This window comes from Heptranchias perlo, chromosome 3, assembly GCF_035084215.1.
Source record: "Heptranchias perlo isolate sHepPer1 chromosome 3, sHepPer1.hap1, whole genome shotgun sequence".
Lineage (NCBI taxonomy): Eukaryota > Metazoa > Chordata > Chondrichthyes > Hexanchiformes > Hexanchidae > Heptranchias > Heptranchias perlo.
Window position 1 is genome coordinate 121734753 of NC_090327.1, and position 26079 is coordinate 121760831.

The 26079-nt window shown below is 44.1% G+C and overlaps 1 protein-coding gene and 1 gene segment (V, D, J or C); both read left to right on the plus strand.

The window, feature by feature from the left end:
• The first annotated feature begins 3786 nt into the window (after positions 1-3786).
• Positions 3787-26079, plus strand: part of LOC137320094 (immunoglobulin kappa light chain-like) — a 62110-nt gene continuing 39817 nt past the window's right edge. Inside the window, exons 1-2 of one of the 3 annotated variants that reach the window (XM_067981873.1) lie at positions 3787-3844; positions 19686-19992. In XM_067981873.1, coding sequence (XP_067837974.1) covers positions 3802-3844; positions 19686-19992 — 350 coding nt within the window. In that variant the 5' untranslated portion in view covers positions 3787-3801. Of the gene's footprint in view, positions 3845-19513; positions 19599-19685; positions 19993-26079 lie in introns of those variants that run through there. The other 2 variants (XM_067981872.1, XM_067981881.1) reach the window with 2 other exon arrangements.
• LOC137320131 (Ig kappa chain V region 3381-like) lies at positions 24080-24580 on the plus strand. The segment is given in 2 exon segments: positions 24080-24165; positions 24248-24580. Coding segments are annotated over 2 exon segments (345 nt in total).

Genomic DNA, 26079 nt, shown 5'->3' on the forward strand with positions numbered 1-26079 from the left:
GTGACACAGACTCCGATATCGATTACAAAACTCCCCAATAAAAGCGTCAGACTTAAGTGTGTGGTGAACGCACAGAGCAGCGCGACCCATTGGTATCAGCACCGGCCGGGTCAGGCGCTCACCAGAATACTCTATTACGACACCAGCTCCGTTCGGGATACGGATTTCAGCGCCCGGTTCAAAGCAGAAAAGAACGACAATACGTACATTTTAATAATCAATAACATCCAGGAGACAGACACTGCCACTTATTACTGTGCCTATTGGGACAGCACAGTGTTCAACAGAGACAGGAACCCTGCGCCTTATCTCCCTCCTCCTCCTACACAAACAACTTGCATTTATATAATGCCTTTAACGTAGTAAAACTTCACAATGCGCTTCACGGGAGAGTATCGAGGCAAAATTTGACACCGAATCAGACTTAAATCAGCCACGGTATCTTTTGTGGCTCATATTTTATGTTTCAAATGTAAAAATATTAAATTTTGGCAGAGTCTCACATTTGTTCAGGGCTTGAAGGGTTAAAGAATGAGGACAGGTTGCACAAACTTGGCTTGTATTCCCTTGAGTTTAAAAGGTCGAGGGGCCAACTGATTGAGGTGTTTAAAATGAGAAAATAATTCGATTGGATGGATAGAGAGGAACGATTTCCTCTGGTGCAGGATTGGAGAACAAGGGGGCATAACCTTAAAATTGTAGCTACGCCGTTCAGGGGTGATGTCAGGAATGATGTCTTCACATAAAGGCTAGTGAAAATCTGGAACTCTCTCCCTCAAAAATGTGTCGACGCTGGGGATCAACTGGAGCTTTCTATACTGAGATGGATAGATTTTTATTGGGTCAGGATATCAAGGGATGTGGAGCAAAGGTGGGTAAATGGAGTTGAGGTCCAGATCAGCCATTATCTGACTGAATGCAGAATAGGCTTGAGAGGCTGAATGGCTCTCTCAAAGAGCCATCAACAACTCCATTCTCATTGTATCATGGGACTACCAGAATGGTAGAAGGCGAACTAGATGGATTTTGGTCTTTTTTCATCTAATAATTTGTATGTTTCTATATTAGAATAGGCCAATTTACAAAAACATCTTCAAAATCTCTTTCTTTAACTTTTGTAATTCTACCAACTCTTCCACCATTGGTGTTTACCTCCTTTGTTACCTCCCAAGGCATATTTTCCACATTAAAGACACAATATAGGATGATAGAATCATAGAATCATAGAATGGTTACAGCACAGAATGAGGCCATTCAGACCTTCGAGTCCATGCTGGCTCTCTGGAATTTCAATCCAGCTCGTCAAACTCCCTCACCCTATCCCGGTAGCCCTGCAAATTAATTCCCTTCAAGTACTTACCCAATTCCCTTTTGAAAGCCACAATTGAATCTGCCTCCACCACCCCCTCGGGCACTGCATTCCAGATCCTAACCACTCGCTGTGTAAAAAGGTTTCACTTCATGTCGCCTTTGGTTCTTTTGCCAATCACCTTAAATCTATGTCCTCTGGTTCTTGACCCTTCCGCCAATGAGAACAATTTCTCTCTATCGAATCTGTCTGGACCCGTTATGATTTTGTATACATCGATCAAATCTCCTCTGAACCTTCTCTGTTCCAGAGAGAACAACCCCAGCTTCTCCAGACTATCCACATAACTGAAGTCCCTCATCCCTGGACTCATTCTGGTAAATATCTTCTGCACCCTCTCTAAGGCCTTCACATCTTTTCTAAAGTGCGGTGCCCAGAACTGGACACAATACTCCAGCTGTGGCCGAACAAGTGTTTTATAAAGGTTCATCATAACCTCCTTGCTTTTGTACTCTATGCCTCTATAAAGTCCAGGATCCCGTATGCTTTCTCAACCACTTTCTCAACCTGCCCTGTCACCTTCAACGATTTGTGCACATATACCCGCAGATCACTCTGTCCTGCACCCCATTTAGAATTGTACCCTTTAGTTTATATTGCATCTCCTCGATTTTCCCACCAAAATGTAACATTTCACACTTCTCTGCATTAAATTTCATCTGCCACGTGTCCGCCCATTCCACCAGCCTGTCTATGTCCTCTTGAAGTGTATCACTATCCTCCTCACCGTTCACTACCCTTCCAAGTTTTGTGCCATCTGCAAATTTTGAAATTGTGCCCTGTATACCCAAGTCCAAGTCATTAATCTATACCAAGAAAAGCAATGGTCCTTGTACCGACCCCTGGGGAACAACACTGGAATACTCCCTCCAGTCTAGAAAACAACCATTCACCACTACTCTCTGTTTCCCGTTACTTAGACAATTTTGTATCCATGCTGCCACTGTCCCTTTTATTCCATGGGCTTAAACTTTGAGGACAATCCTAGTATGCAGCACTTTATCAATCTTTTGGAAGTCCATATACACCACATCAACCGCATTGCCCTCATCGAGCCTCTCTTATCTCATCAAAAAACTCAATCAAGTTAGTTAAAAATGATTTGCCTTGAACAAATCCGTGCTGGCTTTCCTTAATTAATCCACACTTGTTCAAGTGACTGTTAATTTTGTACCAGATTATCGTTTCGAAAAGTTTCCCCACTACCAAGGTTAAACTGACTGGCCTGTAGTTGCTGGATTTATCCTTACACCATTTTCTGAACAAGGGTGTAATATTTGCAATTCTCCAGTCCTCTGCCACTACCCCCGTATCTACGGACGATTGGAAGATTATGGCCAGTACCTCCAGAATTTCGACCCTTACTTCCCTCAGCAACACAGGATGCATCCCAACTGGACCGGGTGACTTATCCACTTTAAGTACAGCCAGACTTTCTAGTACCTCCTCTTTATCAATTCTTCGCCCATCCAGTATCTCAACTACCTCCTCTTTTACGATGACTTTGGGAGCATCTTCTTCCTTAGTAAAGACAGATGCAAAGTACTCATTCAGTACATACAAGTTGTTGCCATATAAATTTGTAGGTGAGACAGGTTGTTAACTGTCGCTATGAACAGCTAGAATTGATAACACGAAATCTGTTTTCCAAACGGTATTTGAAAATTATTCTACTATTCCTAGCAACTGATGCAGTCTTCCTGTCTCTTTACCAAACTTCCACTCATACAATGCGCACATTCCTTTCATTGCTGAAAAATAGGGTCTTCGGAAGGAGACATCATCTAAGATTGTTAACAGACACGGACAGGAAAAGGGTTAAATCTATTTTCAAAAGTACAACGGAAGTTGAACACAGAATCTCGTGCAGTTAGTTTCCCTTCTGGAATGAAAGCTGGTTCTCAAGAAGGGACACGAACCTATGAGATTATCTGGTCCAGTATCAGACGGTCAATACATGGAATATGACATGGCGGTGTGCGGAAGCCCAGTGAGGTGGGTCCAGGGATGTCGAATGAGGAAGATAAGATGAAAGGGAAAGTGAAGGGAAAGCATTATGAGATGAAAGTCATCTCACTCATGTTAATCAAAAGTATAACTTCACCCAATGGCCACACACAACCGCACCTCAAACTGTTTTTTTTTAACTCGGAGGCTCGCACTTTCCAGAGAGCCGCTGTTAAACCGAACACTTCATTCCCCCATGAATAAAACGGCGCGCAACAGAATGTTGCAAATACTGTAATCGATCAGGGCGACTAGAAAGAGGAAAAGGAGAGGGCGGGGCGGGTTTAAAACGGGAAGGAATGTCTCACTGATTGGGTTGAGAGAAGCGAGTCATTTCCTTTTGGGTTGAGAGAAGCGAGTCATTTCCTTTCACCATCTGGTTGAGTGAATCGTTCATAATCCAGTAGCGGAGTGAACAGAGCGACATGTCACTGCATTACTGGGTCATTGTGCTGACAGTGTTGCCCTGTATGTATTTTTGATCCGTTATTCAGATGTTGTTATTCAGTCTCCTCTATCACACCGATCTTTTATCCGTATGTATTCTTTTTTCAGGCGGATGTTTTGCTCAAACCTTGACACAGCTTCCCGCATCGGTTACCAGTTTAGCTGGTAAAACGGTGAGAATCAACTGTGAAGTAAAAGGTGCATCGATCGACAGCAGTAATCCCATCCATTGGTACCAGCACAAACCCGGCCAGCCACCCACCAGAATACTCTATTATAATGGGAAAACAACATCGCGGGATCCGGGATTTGATAACAGGTTTAGAGCGGGAAGGTCTGAAGGCACCGAATTCCACCTAGCAATCGACAAAATAAAGGCAGAGGAAGCGGCCACTTATTACTGTGCTCGCTGGGTAGACACAGTGCGAAACAGATAAACAAACCCTGTACAAAAACCCCGAACCACTCGAGCTTTAATTATCAGAGAAAGCCACAGACTCCTCGTTGATTCGGGAAAAGCAGCAGCGAAACCCCAGCTGGGTTTGTGGCTTAACCTTTTCTGCCTAAACCGATGAAATGCAAAGTCACCGGTTACCGCTGTCATTTTAATCTATTTGCTTCTTTTGAAGTGCTCATGGAGTTAAAACTGTAAATGGGCTGCTGCATGACCTGAAAGTTCTCATGGAATTAAAACGCCGAAAGCTGCCCTTGTGGAAATTTAGCTGCCGCGGTATAAGATGGACCTGCTCTGCCGTGTTTAGTGAGGTTCCCCTGCGGGGTTTTATACTGTAGAGGTGGTCCTTCAGAGACCGACTCCCATGGTGTGGATATTCGGCCACCAGGGGCCCGATGTTCCAGACCAGCGGTGAGGGAGCCGTCTTTAACACTGGGTGTTCCTGGCCAGCTCTGGCCCCATTGGGACAGCAAACGAGGCATTGCGGACAAACTTCCCCATTTCCTGGACTTTATAAGTGGAAGCACTGAGCTTAAAAGCAAGGAAATGATGCTGAACCTGTATAAATCACTGGTTAGGCCTCCGCTGGAGTGTTGTGTCCAATTCTGGGCACGACACGTTAGAAAGTATGTCAAGGCCTTGGAGAGGGTGCAAAAGAGATTTACCAATGTGGTATCAGAGATGAGGGGCTTCGGTTAAGTGGAGAGACTGGAGAAGCTGGGGTTGTTCTCCTTGGAACAGAAAAGGTTAAGGGGAGATTTGTTACAAGTGTTCAAAATTATGAAGGGTTTTGGTAGAGTAGACAGGGAGAAACTATTTCCAGTGGCAGGAGGGTCGGTAACCTGAGGACACAGATTTAAAATAATTGACCAAAGAACCAAAGCGAGATGATCATTTTTTAATGCAGTGAGTTGTTATGATCTGGAATTCACTGCCTGAAAGGGTGGTGGAAGTAGATTCAATAGTAACTTTCAAAAGGGAATTGGATAAAGACTTGAAAAAGAAAAAAATTGCTGGGCAATGTGGAAAGAGCTGGGGAGTGGGATTAATTGGATAGCTCTTTCAAAGAGCCGGCACCGGCATGATGGGCTGAATGTCCTCCTTTGCTGTATGATTCCAGCAGCTGTGCGTGATGTCACAACTCCCAACACTCCAAAATGTCACGGCCAGCCCCGGATTCGGGCCATGCAGCAGCCCATTTACAGGAAGAGTAGATGCACATTAAAAATAAATGGACGAGATCGCCTTAGTTCGTTCTACCGCGACCCAGGTCATCAGGTAAAAGTAGATGGAGGCCCGGGCTAACACGGCCTGGTCCTGATCAATGGGCCCACGTCGGTGCACCTGCTAGGAATCACAATGACGTCACCCAGGGCCACCCACTTGTTGCCCAGATTGTGCAGGCCAGAGGCTCAGGACTCTGATCATAAAGAAAAAACTTGCATTTCTGTTGCGCCTTTCACATCCTCAGGACCTCCCAATGTGCTTTACAACCAATGAAGTACTTTTAAAATGTAGTCACTGTTGTAATTTGCGCAAAAAGCAATGTGGTAATGACCAGATGATCTGCTTTTGGTGATGTTGGTTAAGGGCTAAATATTGGCCAGAACAGCAGGGAGAACTCCCCTACTCTTCTTGAAATCGTGCCATGGGATCTTTTACGTTCACCTGAGAGGGCAGAGGGGGACTCAGTTTAGTGTATCACTAAAAGATGGTACACCTGACAGTGCAGCACTCCCTCAGTACTGCACTGAAGTGTCACCTTCTCTGGAATGGGACTTAAACCCACAACCTTCTATCTCAGAGTCGAGAGATGCTGAGTAGTGAGCCAGGGCTGAACACCTCTGTGTTATATTGTCCTTAGGAGAGTAGCTCTCAGTGAACAAGTTGAGAGCTCCAATCTGGACGGATGTTTCCATATTTCACCCCTCTCCCCAAATTCCCAATGGGAATATGGATAAACACCAAGAGATTTCTGAGCAGTCAATCATTGGAGCTTCTAGAAACTGTGTAAATAATTGTCCAGTTTCTCTAAAGTGGCTAAGACTTGGGCTAGAACATAAATAATAGGAGAAGGTGTAGGCCATTTAGCCCCTCGAACCTACTCCACCATTCAATAAGATCATGGCTGATCGTCGACCTCAACTCCACTTTACCGCCCAATCTCCACATCACTTGATTCCCCAAGAGTCCAAAAACCTATCGATCTCAGTCTTGAATATACTCAATGAATGAGCATCTACAGCCCTCTGGGGTAGAGAAATCCAAATATTCACGACCCTCTGAGTGAAGATATTCCTCCTCATCTCAGTCTTAAATGTTCGACCTGAGACAATGTCCCCTAGTTCTTGACTCTCCAGCCAGAGAAAGCATCCTCTCAGCATTTACCCTGTCAAGCACTCTTAGGGTATTATACATTTCCATGAGATCACCTCTCATTCTTCTAAACTCCAGACAGTATAGGCCCATTCTACTCAATCTCTCCTAATAGGACAACCCTCTCATCTTAAAGAACTATTGGATACATGTCTTATATTCCAGAAGGTTGACCTGCATTGTCATTGAAGAAAACCCCATCTCAGCAAAGTCACAACGAAGTTTGTCTCAGCTAAAGTGGGCATCACTAGAACTTCCAGGTTCTGCTGCATCAACAATTGGAACAGATGAACCTTGCATATTCCTCTTAATGTCTTTGAGATCTCCTCCTGAGCTGTGCAGAGCCATTATACCTCACCAGGGGTGCCCACCACCAACTCCCACCAGATCCCAACTATTCCAATATAGACTGGGATAACAATAATAATATAAGGGGCAAAGAGGGGTTGGAATTTTTGAAATGTGTTCAGGATAACCTTCTTGACCAGTATGTTTCTGGCCCAATGAGGAAGGAGGCATTGCTGGACTTGGTTCTAGGGAATGAGGTGGGCCATGTGGAGCAAGTTTCAGTGGCAGAGCATTTAGGGAGCAGCGATCATAGTATCATAAGGTTTAGAACAGCTATGGAAAAGGACACGGACCCACTCTAAAGTAAAAATACTCAATTGGAGGAGGGCCAATTTCAATGGGATGTGAACAGAACTGGCCCGGGTAAATTGGAATCAAAGATTGGCAGGCAAAACTGTAATTGTACTGTGGATGCCTTTAAAGAGGAGATGGTTATTGTACAATCTAGGCACATTCCCACAAGGCAGAAAGGTAGGGCAACTAAAGGCAGAGCTCCCCGGATGACAAAAGAGATAGTGAGTAAGATGAAACGGAAAAAAGGGGTGTATGATGGACATCAGGTTGATAACACAAGTGAGAACCAGGCAGAAGATAGAAAGTTCAGAGGGGAAGTGAAAAAGGAAATAAGAGGAGCAAAGAGAGAGCACGAGAATAGACTGATGGCCAACATAAAAGGGAATCCAAAAGTCTTCCATCAGCATGTAAACTCTAAACGGGAAGTAAGAGGAGGGGTGGGACTGATTAGGAACCATAAAAGAGATCTACTCATGGAGGCGGAGGGGATGATAAAGAAGGGATACTAAAAAGGCTAGCTGTACTTAAAGTAGATAAGTCACCGGGTCCGGATGGGATGCATCCTCGGTTGCTGAGGAAATTAAGGGTGGAAATTGCTGAGGTACTGGCCATAATCTTCCAATCATCCGTAGATACGGGGTTGGTGCCAGAGGACTGTAGAATTGCAAATGTTACTCCCTTGTGTAAAAAAACCCAGCAACTCTTGGTCAGTCAGTTTAGCCTCAGTGGTGGGGAGACTTTTAGAAACAATAATCCAGGACAGAATTAACAGTCACTTGGATGAATGTGGATTGATTAGGGAAAGCCAGCACGGATTTGTAAAAGGCAAATCGTGTTAAACTAACCCGATAGAGTTTTTTTGATGTGGTAACAGAGAGGGTAGATGAGGACATTGCAGTTGATATGGTGTTTAGAGACTTTCAAAAGGTGTTTGATAAAGTGCCACATGGTCGGCTTATCATCAAGATTGCGGCCCATGGAATAAAAGGGGCAGTAGCAACATGGATGCAGAATTGGCTAAATGACAGGAAACAGAGAGTAGTGGTGAACAGTTGTTTTTCAAACTGGAGGGAGGTGTACACTGGTGTTCCCCAGGGGGCGGTGCTGGGACCACTGCTATTCTTGAAATATATTAATGACTTAGACTTGGATGTACAGGGCACAATTTCAAAATTTGCGGAGGACACAAAACTTGGAAGGGTAGTAAACAGTAAGGAGGATAGTGATAGACTTCAAGAGGATATAGAGAGGATATAGTGGCATGGGCAGACACGTGGCAGATGAAATTTAACGCAGAAAAATGCAAAGTGATACATTTCAATAGGAAGAAGAAGGAGAGGCAATATAAACTAGAGGGCACAACTGTAAAAGTGGTGCAGGAACAGAGAGGTCTGGGCGGATATGTGCACAAAACATTGAAGGTGGCAGGGCAGCTTGAGAAAGCAGTTTAAATAGCATATGGGATCCTGGGCTTTATAAATAGAGACATGAGTACAAAAGTGTGGAAGTCATGATGAACCTTTATAAAATACTGGTTCGGCCACAACTGGTGTATTGTGTCCAGTTCTGGGCACAGCACTTTAGGAAAGACGTGAAGGCCTTAGAGAGGGTGCAGAAGAGATTTACTTGAATGATTCCAAGGATGAGGGGCTTTAGTTATGTGGATAGACTGGGGAAGCTAGGATTGTTCTCCTTGGAACAGAGACAGTTGAGAAGAGATTTGATAGAGGTATTCAAAATCATGAGGGGTCCAGAGTAGACAGAGAGAAACTGTTCCCATTGGTGGAAGGGTCAAGTACCAGAGGTCATAAATTTAAGGTGATTGGCAAAAGAATCAAAGGCGACATGAGGAAAAACTTTTTTTTCAGAGTGAGTTGTTAGGATGTGGAATGCACTGCCCGAGGGGAGGGGGGAGGCCGATTCAATCATTGCCGACAAAAGGGAACTGGATAAGTGCTTGAAAATAAAAAAAATTGCGGGCCACCGGGATTGGGCGGGGGAGTGGGACTGGCTGGATTGCTCTTGCATGGAGCCCGAGCGGACTCGATGGGCTGAACGGCCTCCTTGCGTGCTGTAACCTTTCTATGATTCTATAAGTAGCACGTGATCACGAGGCGAATCTGTATGCAACACGTGATCTCCGAATAGATCGCCACAATTTTTTCACATAAGCATGGAACAGGCACAGAGACAAAAATTGATCAAACAAGCCCAAAATGTGACACTAGATATGACCAGTTGGAGCTCCGGCGAGAAGTCCTGTCCGGGAAACCCATGGATTTCCATCTACCAAAATTAATGAGAGTATGCAAACAGGAAGTTACTTTCAAGTGTTTAGAAAGTGACACATGTCCAAATACCTATCCTGTATGTCTTAATAATTAGAGAATATCATAGTCCATTGGTGCAGCATCTTGGCTTCATTATCTTCTCACCCCTTTCACAAAGGCAGCACGCCCCTTAGCTCTTTCCCCCCTTAGCCATTTCTCCCCACCCCCATTCCCAAGGGCACACCCTCCCCTTAACCATTTCTCCCCATTCACGAGGGCTTTCACTCCCCTTAACCATCTCTACCCGTGAGCGGTTCGGTGAGACGTTCGCTGAGCGATTGGTGAGAAAGTAAAAATCACTAAAAAAAATTACCCTTTAATTCAGATAAATGCGGGTTTGGATCATTTGTTTATTTGTCAAATGAAAATAAAAATATATTCAGTAATCTAACACTCGGGAGAGTGAAACAAATTCACTGTTAAGTTTGATCCAGTCTTGGGGGAAAGTTTTGTTTCCTCTCCCAGTCTCTGCCTCTCCTGTCTGACTGCACACATCTCCCAGCTGGTTCAAGCAAACAAGACAACTCGGAGCAATTAATTTCTTATTGAAAAGTGAACAATCCTAAATTGAATCTTGCATTCACAATTTCCGCGGGTGTATAACCAATGGAAATAAATGAAATACAATAGAACGAGGTGAATATCACAGAGAGAGTAACCGGCCTCACATTTGGTAATAAAGAGGGAACTGGAAACTGGGCGGGTTTTATACCGACAGGAAATTCGCGTCCTTGGACTGATTGGGCGATGGTGGGGGGAGGGGGCGGTGGAGGGACTCGGGTCTTTACATTTATAACCGTGGGGGCTAACCATCGAGTACCGCGCGGATCGGTCACTGCACGATGTTCTGGGTGATTGTGGCCCTATTTTTACCATGTACGTCTTTCTGTTTATTTATTTATGAGTTATGTATTTAGAATTTTCATTATTTTGAAGTCAGGTAATTTTGTGCATTTTTTCCAGGGGATTGTTTTGCTGGGACCGTGACACAGACTCCGATATCGATTACAAAACTCCCCAATAAAAGTGTCAGATTTAAGTGTGTGGTGAACGCACAGAGCAGCGCGACCCATTGGTATCAGCACCGGCCGGGTCAGGAGCTCACCAGAATACTCTATTACGACACCAGCTCCGTTCGGGATACGGATTTCAGCGCCAGGTTCAAAGCAGAAAAGAACGACAATACGTACATTTTAATAATCAATAACATCCAGGAGACAGACACTGCCACTTATTACTGTGCCTATTGGGACAGCACAGTGTTCAACAGAGACAGGAACCCTTTACAAAAACCCGGCCTGAGCTCCCTCCTCCTCCGACACAAACAACTTGCATTTATATAATGCCTTTAACGTAGTAAAACTTCACAATGCGCTTCACGGGAGAGTAACGAGGCAAAATTTGACACCGAGTAAGAGTTAAATCAGCTACGGTGTCTTCTATGGCTCATATTTTATGTTTCAAATTTAAAAAGTATTAAATTCTGGCAGTCTCAAATTTGTTCAGGGCTTAAAGGGTTAAAGTATGAGGACAGGTTGCATGAACTTGGCTTGTATTCCCTTAAATGATCGAGGGGTGAACTGATTGAGGTGTTTAAAATGAGAAAATGTTTGGATAGGGTCGATAGAGAGGAACGGTTTCCTCTGGTGTAGGATTGGAGAACAAGGGGGCATAACCTTAAAATTAGAGCTACGCTGTTCAGGGGTGATGTCAGGAATGATGTCTTCACATAAAGGCTAGTGGAAATCTGGAACCCTCCCCCACCCCACCAGCCCCAAATAATCTGTGGCTGCTGGGGATCAATTGGAGCTTTCTATACTGAGATGGATAGATTTTTATTGGGTAAGGATATCAAGGGATGTGGAGCAAAGGTGGGTAAATGGAGTTGAGGTACAGATCAGCCATTATCTGACTGAATGCAGAATAGGCTTGAGAGGCTGAATGGCTCTCTCAAAGAGCCATCAACAACTCCATTATCATTGTATCATAGGATGACCTGAATGGTAGAAGGCGAACGACATGGACCTTGGTCTTTTCTCGTCTAACAATTTCTATGTTTCTATAATAGAATAGGCCAGTTAACAAAAACATCTTCAAAATCTCTTTCTTTAACTTTTGTAATTCCACCAACTCTTCCACCATTGGTGTTTACCTCCTTTGTTACCTCCCAAGGCATATTTTCCACATTAAAGACACAATATAGGATCATTGACTCATAGAATCATAGAATGGTTACAGCACAGAATGAGGCCATTCAGACCTTCGAGTCCATGCTCGCTCTCTGCAAGATCAATCCAGCTAGTCACACTCCCCCATCCTATCCCGGTAGCCCTGCAAATTAATTCTCTTTTGAAAGCCACAATTGAATCTGCCTCCACCACCCCCTCGGGCAGTGCATTCCAGATCCTAACCACTCGCTGGGTAAAAATGTTTTGCTTCATGTCGCCTTTGGTTTTTTTCCCAATCACCTTAAATCTATGTCCTCTGGTTCTTGACCATTCTGCCAATGAGAACAGTTTCTCTCTATCTAATCTGCCTGGACGCTTTATGATTTTGTATACATCTATAAAATCTCCTCTCAATCTTCTCTGCTCTAAGGAGAACAACCCCAGCTTCTCCAGTCTATCCACATAACTGAAGTCCCTCATCCCTGGACTCATTCTAGTAAATCTATTCTGCACCCTCTCTAAGGCCTTCACATCCTTCCTAAAGTGCGGTGCCTAGAACTGGACACAGTTGTGGCCGAACAAGTGTTTTATACAGATTCATCGTAACCTCCTTGCTTTTGTACTCTATGCTTCTATTTATAAAGCCCAGGATCCCAAATGCTTTCTTAACCACTTTCTCAACCTGCCCTGTCACCTTCAACGATTTGTGCACATATACCCCCAGATCACTCAGTCCTGCACCCCTTTTAGAATTGTACCCTTTAGTTTATATTGCCTCTCCTTGTTCTTCCTACCAAAATTTCTCACTTCACACATTTCAGTGTTAACTTTCATCTGCCACGTGTCCGCTCATTCCACCAGCCTGTCTATGTCCTCATGAAGTCTATCACTATCCTCCTCACTGTTCACTACCCTTCCAAGTTTTGTGTCATCTGCAAATTTTGAAATTGTGCCCTGTACACCCAATCATTAATATATATCAACAAAAGCAATGGTCCTGGTGCCGACCCATGGGGGACACCACTGTATATCTACCTCCAGTCTAAAAATCAACCGTTCACCACTACTTGCTGCTTCCTGTTACTTAGCCAATTTTGTATCAATGTTGCCACTGCCCATTTTATTCCATGGGCTTAAACTTTGAGGACAAGTCTATTATGTGGCTCTTTATCAAACTTTTGGAAGTCCTTATACACCACATCGACCACATTGCCCTCATCGACCCTCTCTGTTAACTCATAAAAAAACTCAATTAAGTTAGTTAAACACGATTTGCCTTTAACAAATATGTGCTGGCTTTCCTTAATTAATCCACACTTGTTCAAGTGACTGTTAATTTTGTACCAGATTATCGTTTCTAAAAGTTTCCCCACTACCAATTGCTATCAACTGTTTAAGTTCAATTTTAAAGTTTAAATTTTTAAGTTTCTGTCGGGCTTCAGCAGAGAGAGCTGCTGTAGCAAGTTAATTGGTTAGCTAGATTAAACTGGTACCTGAAGGTGGGGCAGGCCTGACTCATCTGAGTCACAAACTGTAGAAATACAGGGGCCTGTCAGTGCGACAGCACAGTGTGCGGACAATACCGTGTGAACTGAGAGTTTGGTACATGTGGGAGTTCGGTGAAGTGGGGGAAGGAGGTGCTGCTTTGCCTTGCTTTTCCTAACTTTTTCCCCAGAGCGGCAATGGACCTGAGAGTAGAAGAATGAGATTGGGGAATAAAAGCAGCAGCAGACCTGCAACAAGAGACAACTACTGTGCGACATCACAGGTGAGGCAGGAGAGTCTGAGAGGTGAGCACAGTATAAAAGGAGAGACCTAGAGCGGGAGGAGAGTAGGAAAGTCTAAGGCAAGTCATGGCAGCACAGCTCGCACCCGTGATATGCTCCTCCTGCACTATGTGGGAAATCATGGACACTACCAGTGTCCCTGGCGCCCACGTGTGCAGGAAATGTGTCCAGCAACAGCTACAGGCTAACTGTCTTTCGGAGCTGGAGCTGTGGGTGGATTCACTGTGGAGTATCCGTGATGCTGAGACTATCGTGGATAGCACGTTCAGTGAGGTGGTCACACCGCAGGTAAAGATTACACAGGCAGAAAGGAAATGGGTGACCACCAGCAGAGTAAAAGGACTAGGCAGGTAGAGCAGGAGTCCCCTGGGGCCATCTCCCTCTCAAACAGATATTCTGCTTTAGATACTGTTGGGGGAGATGGCTTATCAGGGGAAAGCAGCAAGAGCCAAGTTCGGGGCACCACGGGTGGCTCTGCTGCACAGGAGGGGAGGAGGAAGAGTGGCAGGGCTATAGCGATAGGGGATTCAATTGTAAGGGGAACAGATAGGCGTTTCTGCGGCCGCAAACGTGACTCCAGGATGGTATGTTGCCTCCCTGGTGCTAGGGTCAAGGATGTCATGGAGCGGCTGCAGGGCATTCTGGAGGGGGAGGGTGAACAGCCAGTAGTCGTGGTCCATGTTGGTAGCAATGACATAGGTAAAAAAAGGTTGAGGTCCTGCAATGTGAATTTAAGGAGTTAGGAGATAAATTAAAAAGCAGGACTTCAAATGTAGTGATCTCAGGATTACTACCGGTGCCACGTGCTAGTGAGTATAGGAACAGGAGAATAGACAGGATGATTACGTGGCTGCAGGGATGGTGTAGGAGGGAGGGATTTAGATTCCTGGGACATTGGGACCGGTTCTGGGGAAGGTGGGACCTGTACAAGCGTGACGGGTTACACCCGAGCAGGGCCGGGACCAATGTCCTCGCGGGGGTGTTTGCTAGTGCTGTTGGGGAAGGTTTAAACTAGAGTGGCAGGGGGATGGGAACCTGAGCGGGGAGTCAGAAGGGAATAAAGTTGAGAGCAGCAAGAGAGGGGAAGACCCAGGGGAAATCTACAATACAAATAGTACAAACAGTTGTTCGAGAACAAGTGAAAGGGAAAAGCGTAGAGCAGCGGAAAGAAAGTGTACGTTAGGCACGGCAGATAAAATAAAAACAAGAAGGAGTAAGGCGATTAACCCAGCATCAAAGCTGTGACAGGGGGTTGGGAACCTGAGCAGGGAGACAGAGGAAAGCGTGTCAGGAAGGGACAGAAGGATTGGAGTAAAAGGTAAAATGTTAAAAAAGGAAAAAGCAGGAACTAAGTGTCACAAAACATATTTGAAAGTTCTTTATCTGAATGCACGTAGCATTCGTAACAGAATGGATGAGTTAACGGCACAAATAACTATGTATGGCTATGATCTTGTGGCCATTACAGAAACATGGCTGCAGGGTGACAACGACTGGGAATTAAATATGCCAGGGTATTTAACAATCAGGAAGGACAGGCAGGAAGGAAGGGGAGGTGGGGTGTCTATGTTAATAAAGGAAGGAATCACTGTAATACAGAGAAATGATATTGGGACAAAGGATCAGGACAATGAAACAGTTTGGGTAGAGATAAGGAATAATAAGGGGGAAAAACACTAGTGGGCGTAGTATATAGGCCTGCTAATAGTTGCAACTCTGCTGGAAGAAGTATTAATCAGGAAATAGTCGGGGCATGTAATAAGGAAACAGCTATAATTATGGGGGATTTTAAGTATCATATTAACTGGACAAATCAAATTGGGCAGGGCAGCCTTGAGGAAGAGTTTATTGAGTGTATTAGGAATGGATTTCTTGAGCAGTGTGTAACTGATCCTCCAAGGGGGCAGGCAACCTTGGACCTGGTCCTGTGTAATGAGCCAGGATTAATTAATAATGTCCTAGTTAAGGATCCCCTTGGAATGAGTGACCATAACATGGTTACATTCCATATCCAATTAGAGGGTGAGAAGGTTGGTTCTCAAACAAGCGTACTGAGCTTGAATAAAGGAGACTATGATGGTATGAGTGTGGAATTGATTAAAATGGAATGGGAAAATAGATTAAAGGGTAAGACGGTACATGAGCAGTGGTGTTTATTTAAGGAGTTATTTTACAACTTTCAAAAAATATATATTCCACTGAGGAAAAAAGGGTGTAAAAGAAATGACAGCCATCCGTGGCTAAGTAAAGAAATTAAGGATAGTATCTGACTAAAAACAAGGACATATAAGGTAGCCAAACTTAGTGGGCGGATAGAAGATTGGGAAGTCTTCAAAAGACAGCAAAAAGTAACTAAAGGATTGATTAAGAAAGGGAAGATAGATTATGAAAATAAATTAGTAAAAAATATAAAAACAGATAGCAAGAGTTTCTATAGTTATATAAAAAGAAAAAGGGTGGCTAAGGCAAACGTAGGTCACTTAGAGGATGGGACCGGGAAATTAATGGTGGGAAACATGGAGATGGCAAAAATGCTGAACAAATATTTTGTTTCAGTCTTTACGGTTGAGGACACTAAGAATTTCCCAACACTGGACAAACAGGGGGCTCTGGGGGGGGGGGGGGGGAGAGCTAAATATGATTAAAATCACTAAGGAATTGGTACTCAGTAAATTAATGGACCTGATGGCTTACATCCTAGGGTATTGAGGGAAGTGGCAGTAGGGATTGTGGATGCTTTGGTAATAATTTTCCAAAATTCTCTGGACTCGACGAAGGTCCCGGCAGATTGGAAAACTGCTAATGTAACACCCTTATTTAAAAAGGGTAGTAGGCAGAAGGCTGGAAATTATAGACCAGTTAGCTTAACATCTGTGCTGGGTAAAATTTTGGAGTCTATTTTTAAGGAGACAGTAGCAGAACATTTGGATAAACATAATTTAATAGGACAAAGTCAGCATGGTTTTATGAAGGGGAAGTCATGTCTGACAAATTTGCTTGAGTTCTTTGAGGACAAAACGTACAGGGTGGATAAAGGGGAATCGGTGGATGTAGTGTATTTAGACTTCCAGAAGGCATTCGACAAGGTGCCACATAAAAGATTATTGCTCAAGATCAAGAATCACTGGATTGGGGGTAATATTCTGGCATGGGTGGAGGATTGGTTATCTAACAGGAAGCAGAGAGTTGGGATAAATGGTTCATTCTCGGACTGGCAACCAGTAGCCAGTGGTGTTCCACAGGGGTCGGTGCTGGGTCCCCAACTCTTTACAATCTATATTAACGATTTGGAGGAGGGGACCGAGTGTAACATATCAAAGTTTGCAGATCATACGAAGATGGGAGGGAAAGTAGAGAGTGAGGAGGACATAAAAAAACCTACAAGGGGATATAGACAGGCTGGGTGAGTGGGCGGAGATTTGGCAGATGCAATACAATATTGGAAAATGCGAGGTTATGCACATTGGCAGGAAAAATCAGAGAGCAAGTTATTATCTTAATGGCGAGAAACTGGAAAGTACTGCAGTACAAAGGGATCTGGGGGTCCTAGTGCAAGAAAATCAAAAAGTTAGTATGCAGGTGCAGCAGGTGATCAAGAAGGCCAACGGAATGTTGGCTTTTATTGCTAGGGGGATAGAATATAAAAACAGGGAGGTATTGCTGCAGTTATATAAGGTATTGGTGAGACCGCACCTGGAATACTGAATACAGTTTTGGTGTCCATACTTAAGAAAAGACATACTTGCTCTCGAGGCAGTACAAAGAAGGTTCACTCGGTTAATCCCAGGGATGAGGGGGTGGACATATGAGGAGAGGTTGAGTAGATTGGGACTCTACTCATTGGAGTTCAGAAGAATGAGAGGCGATCTTATTGAAACATATAAGATTGTGAAGGGGCTTGATCGGGTGGATGTGGTAAGGATGTTCCCAAGGATGGGTGAAACTAGAACTAGGGGGCATAATTTTAGAATAAGGGGCTGCTCTTTCAAAACTGAGATGAGGAGAAACTTCTTCACTCAGAGGGTAGTAGGTCTGTGGAATTTGCTGCCCCAGGAAGGTGTGGAAGCGACATCATTAGATAAATTTAAAACAGAAATAGACAGTTTCCTAGAAGTAAAGGGAATTAGGGGTTACGGGGAGCGGGCAGGAAATTGGACATGAATTTAAATTTGAGGTTAGGATCAGATCAGCCATTATCTTATTGAATGGCGGGGCAGGCTCGAGGGGCCGATTGGCCTACTCCTGCTCCTCTTTCTTATGTTCTTATGTACCAAGATTAAACTGACTGGCCTGTAGTTGCTGGGTTTATCCTTACACCCTTTTTTGAAAAAGGGTGTAACATTTGCAATTCTCCAGTCCTCTGGCACCAACCCCATATCTACAGATGATTGTTAGATTATGGCCAGTAGCTCTGCAATTTCCACCCTTACTTCCCTCAGTAACCCAGGATGCATCCCATTTGGATGGGATGACTTATCTACTTTAAGTACAGCTAGCCTTTCTAGTACCTCCTCATTATCAATTTTTAGTCCATCCAGTAACTCAACTACCTCCTCTTTTCCTGTGACTTTGGTAGCATCTTCTTCGTTGGTAAAGACAGATACAAAGTACTCATTTCGTTTTTTTTTATTCGTTCATGGGATGTGGGCGTCGCTGGCGAGGCCGGCATATATTGCCCATCCCTAATTGCCCTTGAGAAGGTGGTGGTGAGCCGCCTTCTTGAACCACTGCAGTCCATTTGGTGAAGGTTCTCCCACAGTGCTGTTCGGAAGGGAGTTCCAGGATTTTGACCCAGCGACGATGAAGGAATGGCGATATATTTCCAAGTCGGGATGGTGTGTGACTTGGAGGGGAACGTGCAGGTGGTATTGTTCCCATGTAACTGCTGCTCTTGTCCTTCTAATTGGTCGAGGTCACGGGGTTGGGAGGTGCTGTCGAAGAAGCCATGGCGAGTTGCTGCAGTGCATCCTGTGGATGGTACACACTGCAGCATCAGTGCACCGCTGGTGAAGGGAGTGAATCTTTTGGGTGTTGGATGGGGTGCCAATCAAGCAGGCTGCTTTGTCCTAGATGGTGTCGAGTTTCTTGAGTGTTGTTGGAGCTGCACTCATCCAGGCAAGTTGTTGCCATATAAATTTGCGGGTGAGACAACTTTTTAACTATCGCTGTGAACAGCTAGAATTGATAATACGAAAGTAGTCACTCTGCTTTTCAAACGGTATTTGAAAATTATTCCACTATTCCTAGCAACTGATGCAGTCTTCCTGTCTCTTTACCAAACTTCCACTCATACAATGCGCACATTCCTTTCATTGCTGAAAAATAGGGTCTTCGGAAGGAGACATCATCTAAGATTGTTAACAGACACGGACAGGAAAAGGGTTAAATCTATTTTCAAAAGTACAACGGATGTTGTACACAGAATCTCGTGCAGTTAGTTTCCCTTCTGGAATGAAAGCTGGTTCTCAAGAAGGGACACGAACCTATGAGATTATCTGGTCCAGTATCAGACGGTCAATACATGGAATATGACATGGCGGTGTGCGGAAGCCCAGTGAGGTGGGTCCAGGGATGTCGAATGAGGAAGATAAGATGAAAGGGAAAGTGAAGGGAAAGCATTATGAGATGAAAGTCATCTCACTCATGTTAATCAATAGGATAACTTCACCCAATGGCCACACACAAACGCACCTCAAACTGTTTTTTTTTAACTCGGAGGCTCGCACTTTCCAGAGAGCCGCTGTTAAACCGAACACTTCATTCCCCCATGAATAAAACGGCGCGCAACAGAATGTTGCAAATACTGTAATCGATCAGGGCGACTAGAAAGAGGAAAAGGAGAGGGCGGGGCGGGTTTAAAACGGGAAGGAATGTCTCACTGATTGGGTTGAGAGTAGCGAGTCATTTCCTTTTTCATTCTCACCATCTGGTTGAGTGAATCGTTCATAATCCAGTAGCGGAGTGAACAGAGCGACATGTCACTGCATTACTGGGTCATTGTGCTGACAGTGTTGCCCTGTATGTGTTTTTGATCCGTTATTCAGATGTTGTTATTCAGTCTCCTCTATCACACCGATCTTTTATCCGTATGTATTCTTTTTTCAGGCGGATGTTTTGCCCAAACCTTGACACAGCTTTACCCATCGGTTACCAGTTTAGCTGGTAAAACGGGTAGATTCCTCTGTGAAGTAAAAGGTGCATCGATCGACAGCAGTAATCCCATCCATTGGTACCAGCACAAACCCGGCCAGCCACCCACCAGAATACTTTATTATAATGGGAAAACAACATCGCGGGATCCGGGATTTGATAACAGGTTTAAAGCGGGAACGAGTAAAGGCACCGAATTCTACCTAGCAATCGACAAAGTAAAGGCAGAGGAAGCGGCCACTTATTACTGTGCTCGCTGGGTAGACACAGTGCGAAACAGATAAACAAACCCTGTACAAAAACCCCGAACCACTCGAGCTTTAATTATCAGAGAAAGCCACAGACTCCTCGTTGATTCGGGAAAAGCAGCAGCGAAACCCCAGCTGGGTTTGTGGCTTAACCTTTTCTGCCTAAACCGATGAAATGCCAAGTCACCGGTTACCTCTGTCATTTTCATCTATGTGCTTCTTTTGAAGTGCTCATGGAGTTAAAACTGTAAATGGGCTTCTGCATGACCTGAAAGTTCTCGTGGAATTAAAACGCCGAAAGCTGCCCTAGTTGAAAGTTCGCGGCCGCGGTATAAGATGGACCTGCTCTGCCGTGTTTAGTGAGGTTCCCCTGCGGGGTTTTATACTGTAGAGGTGGTCCTTCAGAGACCGACTCCCATGGTGTGGATATTCGGCCACCAGGGGTCCGATGTTCTGGACCAGCGGTGAGGGAGCCGTCTTTAACACTGGGTGTTCCTGGCCAGCTCTGGCCCCATTGGCACAGCAAAAATTTCCACCGAGGACAAACTTTCTCATTTCCTGGACTTTACAAATAGAGGCACAGAGTACAAAAGCAAGGGAATTGTGCTAAACCTGTGTAAATCACTGTTTAGGCCTCAGCTGGAGTATTGTGCCCTATTCTGGGCACGACACTTTAGGAAGGATTTCAAAGCCTTGGAGAGGGTGCACATAAGGTTTGCCAGGATGATACCAGGGAGAGGGACTTCAGTTAAGTGGGGAGACTGGAGAAGCTGGGATTGTTCTCCTTGGAACAGAGAAGGTTAAGGGGCGAATTAATGGAGGTATTCAAAATTATAAAGGGTTTTGGTAGAGTAGACAGGGAGAAACTATTTCCACCGGCAGGAGGGTCAGTAACCAGAGGACACAGATTTAAGGTAATTGACCAATGAACCAGAGGGAGGTGATCATTTTTTAATGCAGAGAGTTATTATGATCTGTAATTCACTGCCTGAAAGGGTGGTGGAAGTAGATTCAATAGCAACTTTCAAAGGGATTTGGTTAAATACTTGAAAAAGAAAAAAATGCAGGGCTATTGGGGAAGAGTAGCGGAGTGGGACTAATTGAATAGTTCTTTCAAAGAGCCGGCACCGGCATGATGGGCTGAATGTCCTCTTTCTGTGCTGTATGATTCGAGCACCTGTGCGTGATGTCACCACACCTGACACTCCAAAATGTCACGGCCAGCACTGGATTCGGTTCATGCTGCAGCCCATTTACAGGAAGAATGAATGCACATTAAAAATAAATGGACAAGACCGCGTTAGTTCACTCTCCGGAGTCCCCTATCACGAGGTAAAAGTAGCTGGAGACCTGAGCTAGCACGGCCTGGTCCTGTTCCATGGGTCCACTTAGCTACATCTGCTAGGAATCACGATGATGACACCCAGGGCCACCCACTTGTTGCCCAGATTGTGCAGGCCAGAGGCTCAGGACTCTGCTCATAACGAAAAAACATGTTTTTCTGTAGCGCCTTTTACAACCCCTGGACCTCCTGATTTGCTTTACAACCAATGAAGGACTATTTGAAATGTAGTCACTGTTGAACAAACAGCAATGTGACAACGACCAGATGATCTGCTTTTGGTGATGTTGGTTCAGGGCTAAATATTGGCCAGAACAGCAGGGAGAACTCTCCTACTCTTCTTGAAATAGTGCCATGGGACCTTTTATGTTCACCTGGGAGGACAGAGGACGACTCAGTTTAGTGTATCATCTGAAAGATGGCACCTCTGCTAGTGCAGCACTCCCTAAATACCACACTGAAGTATCACCCTCTCTAGAGTGGGACTATGAACCCACAACCTTCTAACTCAGAGGCGAGAGTGCTACCAACTGAGCCAAGGCTGACACGTTAGTGTAACATTGTCCTTTGGAGAGTAGTTTTCGGTGAACAAGTTCAGAGCTCCGATCTGGACAGACATTTCCATATTTCACACCTCTCCCCGAATTCCCAATGGGAATATGGATAAACACCAAGAGATTTCTGAGCAGTCAATCATTGGAGCTTCTAGAAACTGTGTAAATAATTGCCCAGTTTCTCTAAAGTGGCTGAGACTTGGGCTAGAACATAAATAATAGGACCAGGAGTAGGCCATATGGCCCCTCAAACCTGATCCACCATTCAATAAGATCATGGCTGATCGTTGACCTCAACTCCACTTTCCCACCCGATCTCCATATCCATTGATTCCCCTAGAGTCCAAAAATCTATCGATCTCAGTCTTGAATATACTCAACGACTGAGCATCCACAGCCCTCTGGGGTAGAGAATTCCAAATATTCACGATCCTCCGAGGGAAGAAATTCCTCCTAATCTCAGTGTTAAATGTCTGACCTGATATCCTGAGACTGTGTCCCTTAGTTCTAGTGAAACTTTGCTGCACAGCCTCCAGGGCAAGTATATCCCTCCTTAGGTAAGAAGATCAAAACTGCACACTGTACTGCAGGTGTGGTCTCACCAAGGCCTTGTACAATTGCAGCAAGACTTCCTTATTCTTGTACTGCAATAAAGGCCATCATACCATTTACCTTCCTAATTGCTTGCTGTACCTGCATGTTAACTTTCTGTGTTTCATGTACAAGGACACCCAAATCCCTCCGAACACGAACATTTAATAGTTCCTCACCATTTAAAAATATTCTGTTTTTCTATTTTTCCTACCAAGTGAATAACCTCACATTTCCACAAATTATACTCCATCTGCCACCTTCTTGCCCACTCACTTAACCTGTTGGTATCACTTTGCAGACACTTTGCGTCCTCCTCACAGCTTACTTTCCCACCTAGCTTTGTATCATCAGCAAACTCGGTACATTACACTTGATCCCTTCTTCTAAGTCATTAATATAGATTGTAAGTAGCTGAGGCCCAAGAAACAGATCCCTGCGGCACTCCACTAGTTACAATCTGCCAACCTGAAAATGATCTGTTTATTCCTACTCTCTGTTTTCTATCCTTTAACCAATCCTCAATCCATGCTAATATATTACCCCCAAACCCCCGAGCCCTAATCTTTTGCTAATCTCTTCCTCTTACAATCTGTTTTTATATTTCTTGCTAGTTTACTCTCATACTCAATTTTCTCCCTCTTTATCAATTTCTTGGTTATCCTTTGCTGATATCTAAAACCCTCCCATTCCTCAGGCTTATTACTCTTTTTGGCAACATTATAAGCCTCTTCTTTTAATCTAATTCTATCCTTAACTTCTCTAGTTAGTCTCGGTTGATTCATCTTTCCCGTAGAGTTTTATATTCCTCAAGGGGCTGTAAGAAAATATGAAGAACGGAAAGTGAGAAAAGAGATAAGAGGCAGAGAAAAGGGGAAAGTGACAGGTAAAATACAGTCAGAAAAGCAATACCGTAACACCAGAGGTGTTCAAAATCATGATCGGTTTTGACAGAGTAGATAAGGAGAAACTGTTTCCAGCGGCAGAGGGCTCGGATTTAAGGTGATCAGCAAAAGAGCCAAAGGCAACATGAGGAAACATTTTTTTACGCAGCCAGTTGTTATGATCTGGAATGCACTGCCTGAAAGCGTGGTGGAAGCAGATTCAATAGTAACTTTCAAAAAGGAATTGGATAAATACTTGAAGGGAAAAAATTACAGGACTATGGGGAATTGGACTAAATGGATAGCTGTTTCAAAGAGCGGCACAGGCGCGATGGGCCGAATTGCCTCTTCCTCTGCTGTACCTACTATGATACAGAAGAAAGCGGTAAAATTAGAAAGCGAGAAGTGTGAGAGCAAATACCGATTACAAAACTGCGTGATAGGAGTGAAAACACAGCAAGAGCGAAGGAGTAGTTTAATTTCTTCAATGTTGCTCATGCAACACTTTTAATTTAATAAAACGCGCCCCATCTGTAGTTTACAATAGGTTTGAACTTCTGCGGCTCCCACCTCCTATACATCAATGAAAAAAACCACTCAACCACCGTGTAAAGAGCGGCGAGGCAAAGATCCAGATGATGAACAGATCGCGGTACCGCCAGGAAGCGGGACCGTTTTACATTGACTGGGTTTGGAGATGCGCGTCATTTCCTTTTAACCTCCAACCACCTGGTTAAATAGAGCGAGTACATCCTAATCTTCACTACTGCATCATGTCGTTCCATTGTCTGGTTATTGTGCTGATACTTTGCCCCAGTAAGTCTTCAGGAATCAGTTTGTTTGTGATTTCTGTCTATCGTTCAAAACCATATCGTTTTTCTGTGTGTTACATTTGCAGGTGGATATTTTTCCGAGGTCTTGAAGCAGTTTCCAATCTCGATCACCAAACCCAATACCACAACGGTCAGAATACAATGCGTGACACAGGACACAGAAACTATCCACTGGTACCAGCACCAACCTAACGAGGCGCCAAGAAGAATAATCCAATATCGCAACAGCGGAATGGTGTTGGATCCTGGAATTTCTACCAAATTCTCAGCGGAGAAGAGTGACTCGTCATTCTTTCTTGTAATTGATAACATTGAACTGGCTGATTCTGCCACGTATTACTGTGCCTACTGGATCTCCACAGTATGAAACAACGATAAAAACGCCTTACAAAAACCCCCAGGCCTCCTCGCTGCTCAGCGCAGTTACGCACGTTCACAGGGCTCCTTATTCCGGGAAGGTGTGATTCAAAAAGTATTTTTGCAGGAGTTCCAAATAACTTTTATTTCAGAATTTACAGTAGAAATAAATCGAGTTGGGGTTTTTAAAATCCAGGGATTCATGTGGACAAAGGGAATGTGGAAATACGGTGCCGGGAAATCCGTCTCTCTGACGCCTCATTGGTTGTGTTCCATACTTTTATAAAAATCTATTTTATCAGTTATTTCATTCACAGGAACCAAAACTCACTTAGTTCCTTGGAGCTTTGTTAAACGGTGGATGAATCTATGATTCTTTACGACTTATATTTTATATTTGGTTCCAAGTTATGTATTTAAATAGGAGACAAATGTTTTTAAATTCCTTCTCATCTTGTTAAGGTGAGGTCGTCAATGCTTTGTAATCTGTTTCTGCGAGTTCTTATTTTCAAAATGAGCAAATTGTAAATATCTGTAAATTAATCACTAATCAATCACTAATCACAGCTTCGGTGCTTGCTTTAAAGTGCATTTTTGGTAACAACTATTTTGGCGCGAGATCCAACACATGAGGCCAATGTCCCGCTTCAATTCCTTACTGGGAATTCCCCATTGGACCCTTCGCTGTCTCACTGATGAGCGATGCTCACACTTTCCAAACAATTGTTGATTTCTTCCATTTTGGACCAGAAGTAAAAAAAATTCGTTGATTTCCATGATTTTCTCCGATTGTTAATGACAACCAGTTTATTTTCTGGGTATAATCTACATATAGTTTACAATGGGATAAACGGACAAAGTGAGATTGTCGTTATGTTAAACTTTCTTTGGAAAGTCCTGCATTAAAAAGAAAACGCGGGCTATAATTGATCGACGGTATTTTCTCTTTTTTATTGAACTTATTGAACTCTCAAAAACGTGCGTTCACATACACATCTTATGAAGCAGTGCATTACATAAGGTCCACGTTCACACATACATTACGTGGAAGTTATGTTCCTTTATTATTTTGTGAACCCAGAGTACATTCGAAGTTGCGTTGAGCTTGTGGGAGTAGTGTGTGACTCATCCCGATTTGTGTGTTCACAAGCGTTGTGGTAGATTGCTTGCTCTTGGTTTCTGGAGATTAGTCAGACCTGTGGACGGTAGGGAGACTCTCCAAACTAGTGAAGATGTTGTTTGGGGGTCATTACACTTCATGATCGCTGGGCTGGTTCCTGTGGTGCTGAGGGTGGGGGGGGGGGGGGGCGGAGGCTGGGATGTGCCAAGTGTCCCTCCAAGATAGGACCCCAGGTTGACTGACATGTTTCTAGTTCCAGGAGTAGGCCGAACATCACTCATTGTGATTGGCAGATATCCGCATTTTACCGAGGCTGTTCACTTCACCTCCTGTGGGGGGAGTGACTGGTGTGATGTTGAGCTTGTTGCATCTGTCAGTGCACCACCCCCATCTGCGAAATGGGGTCAGCCAAATCCCTCT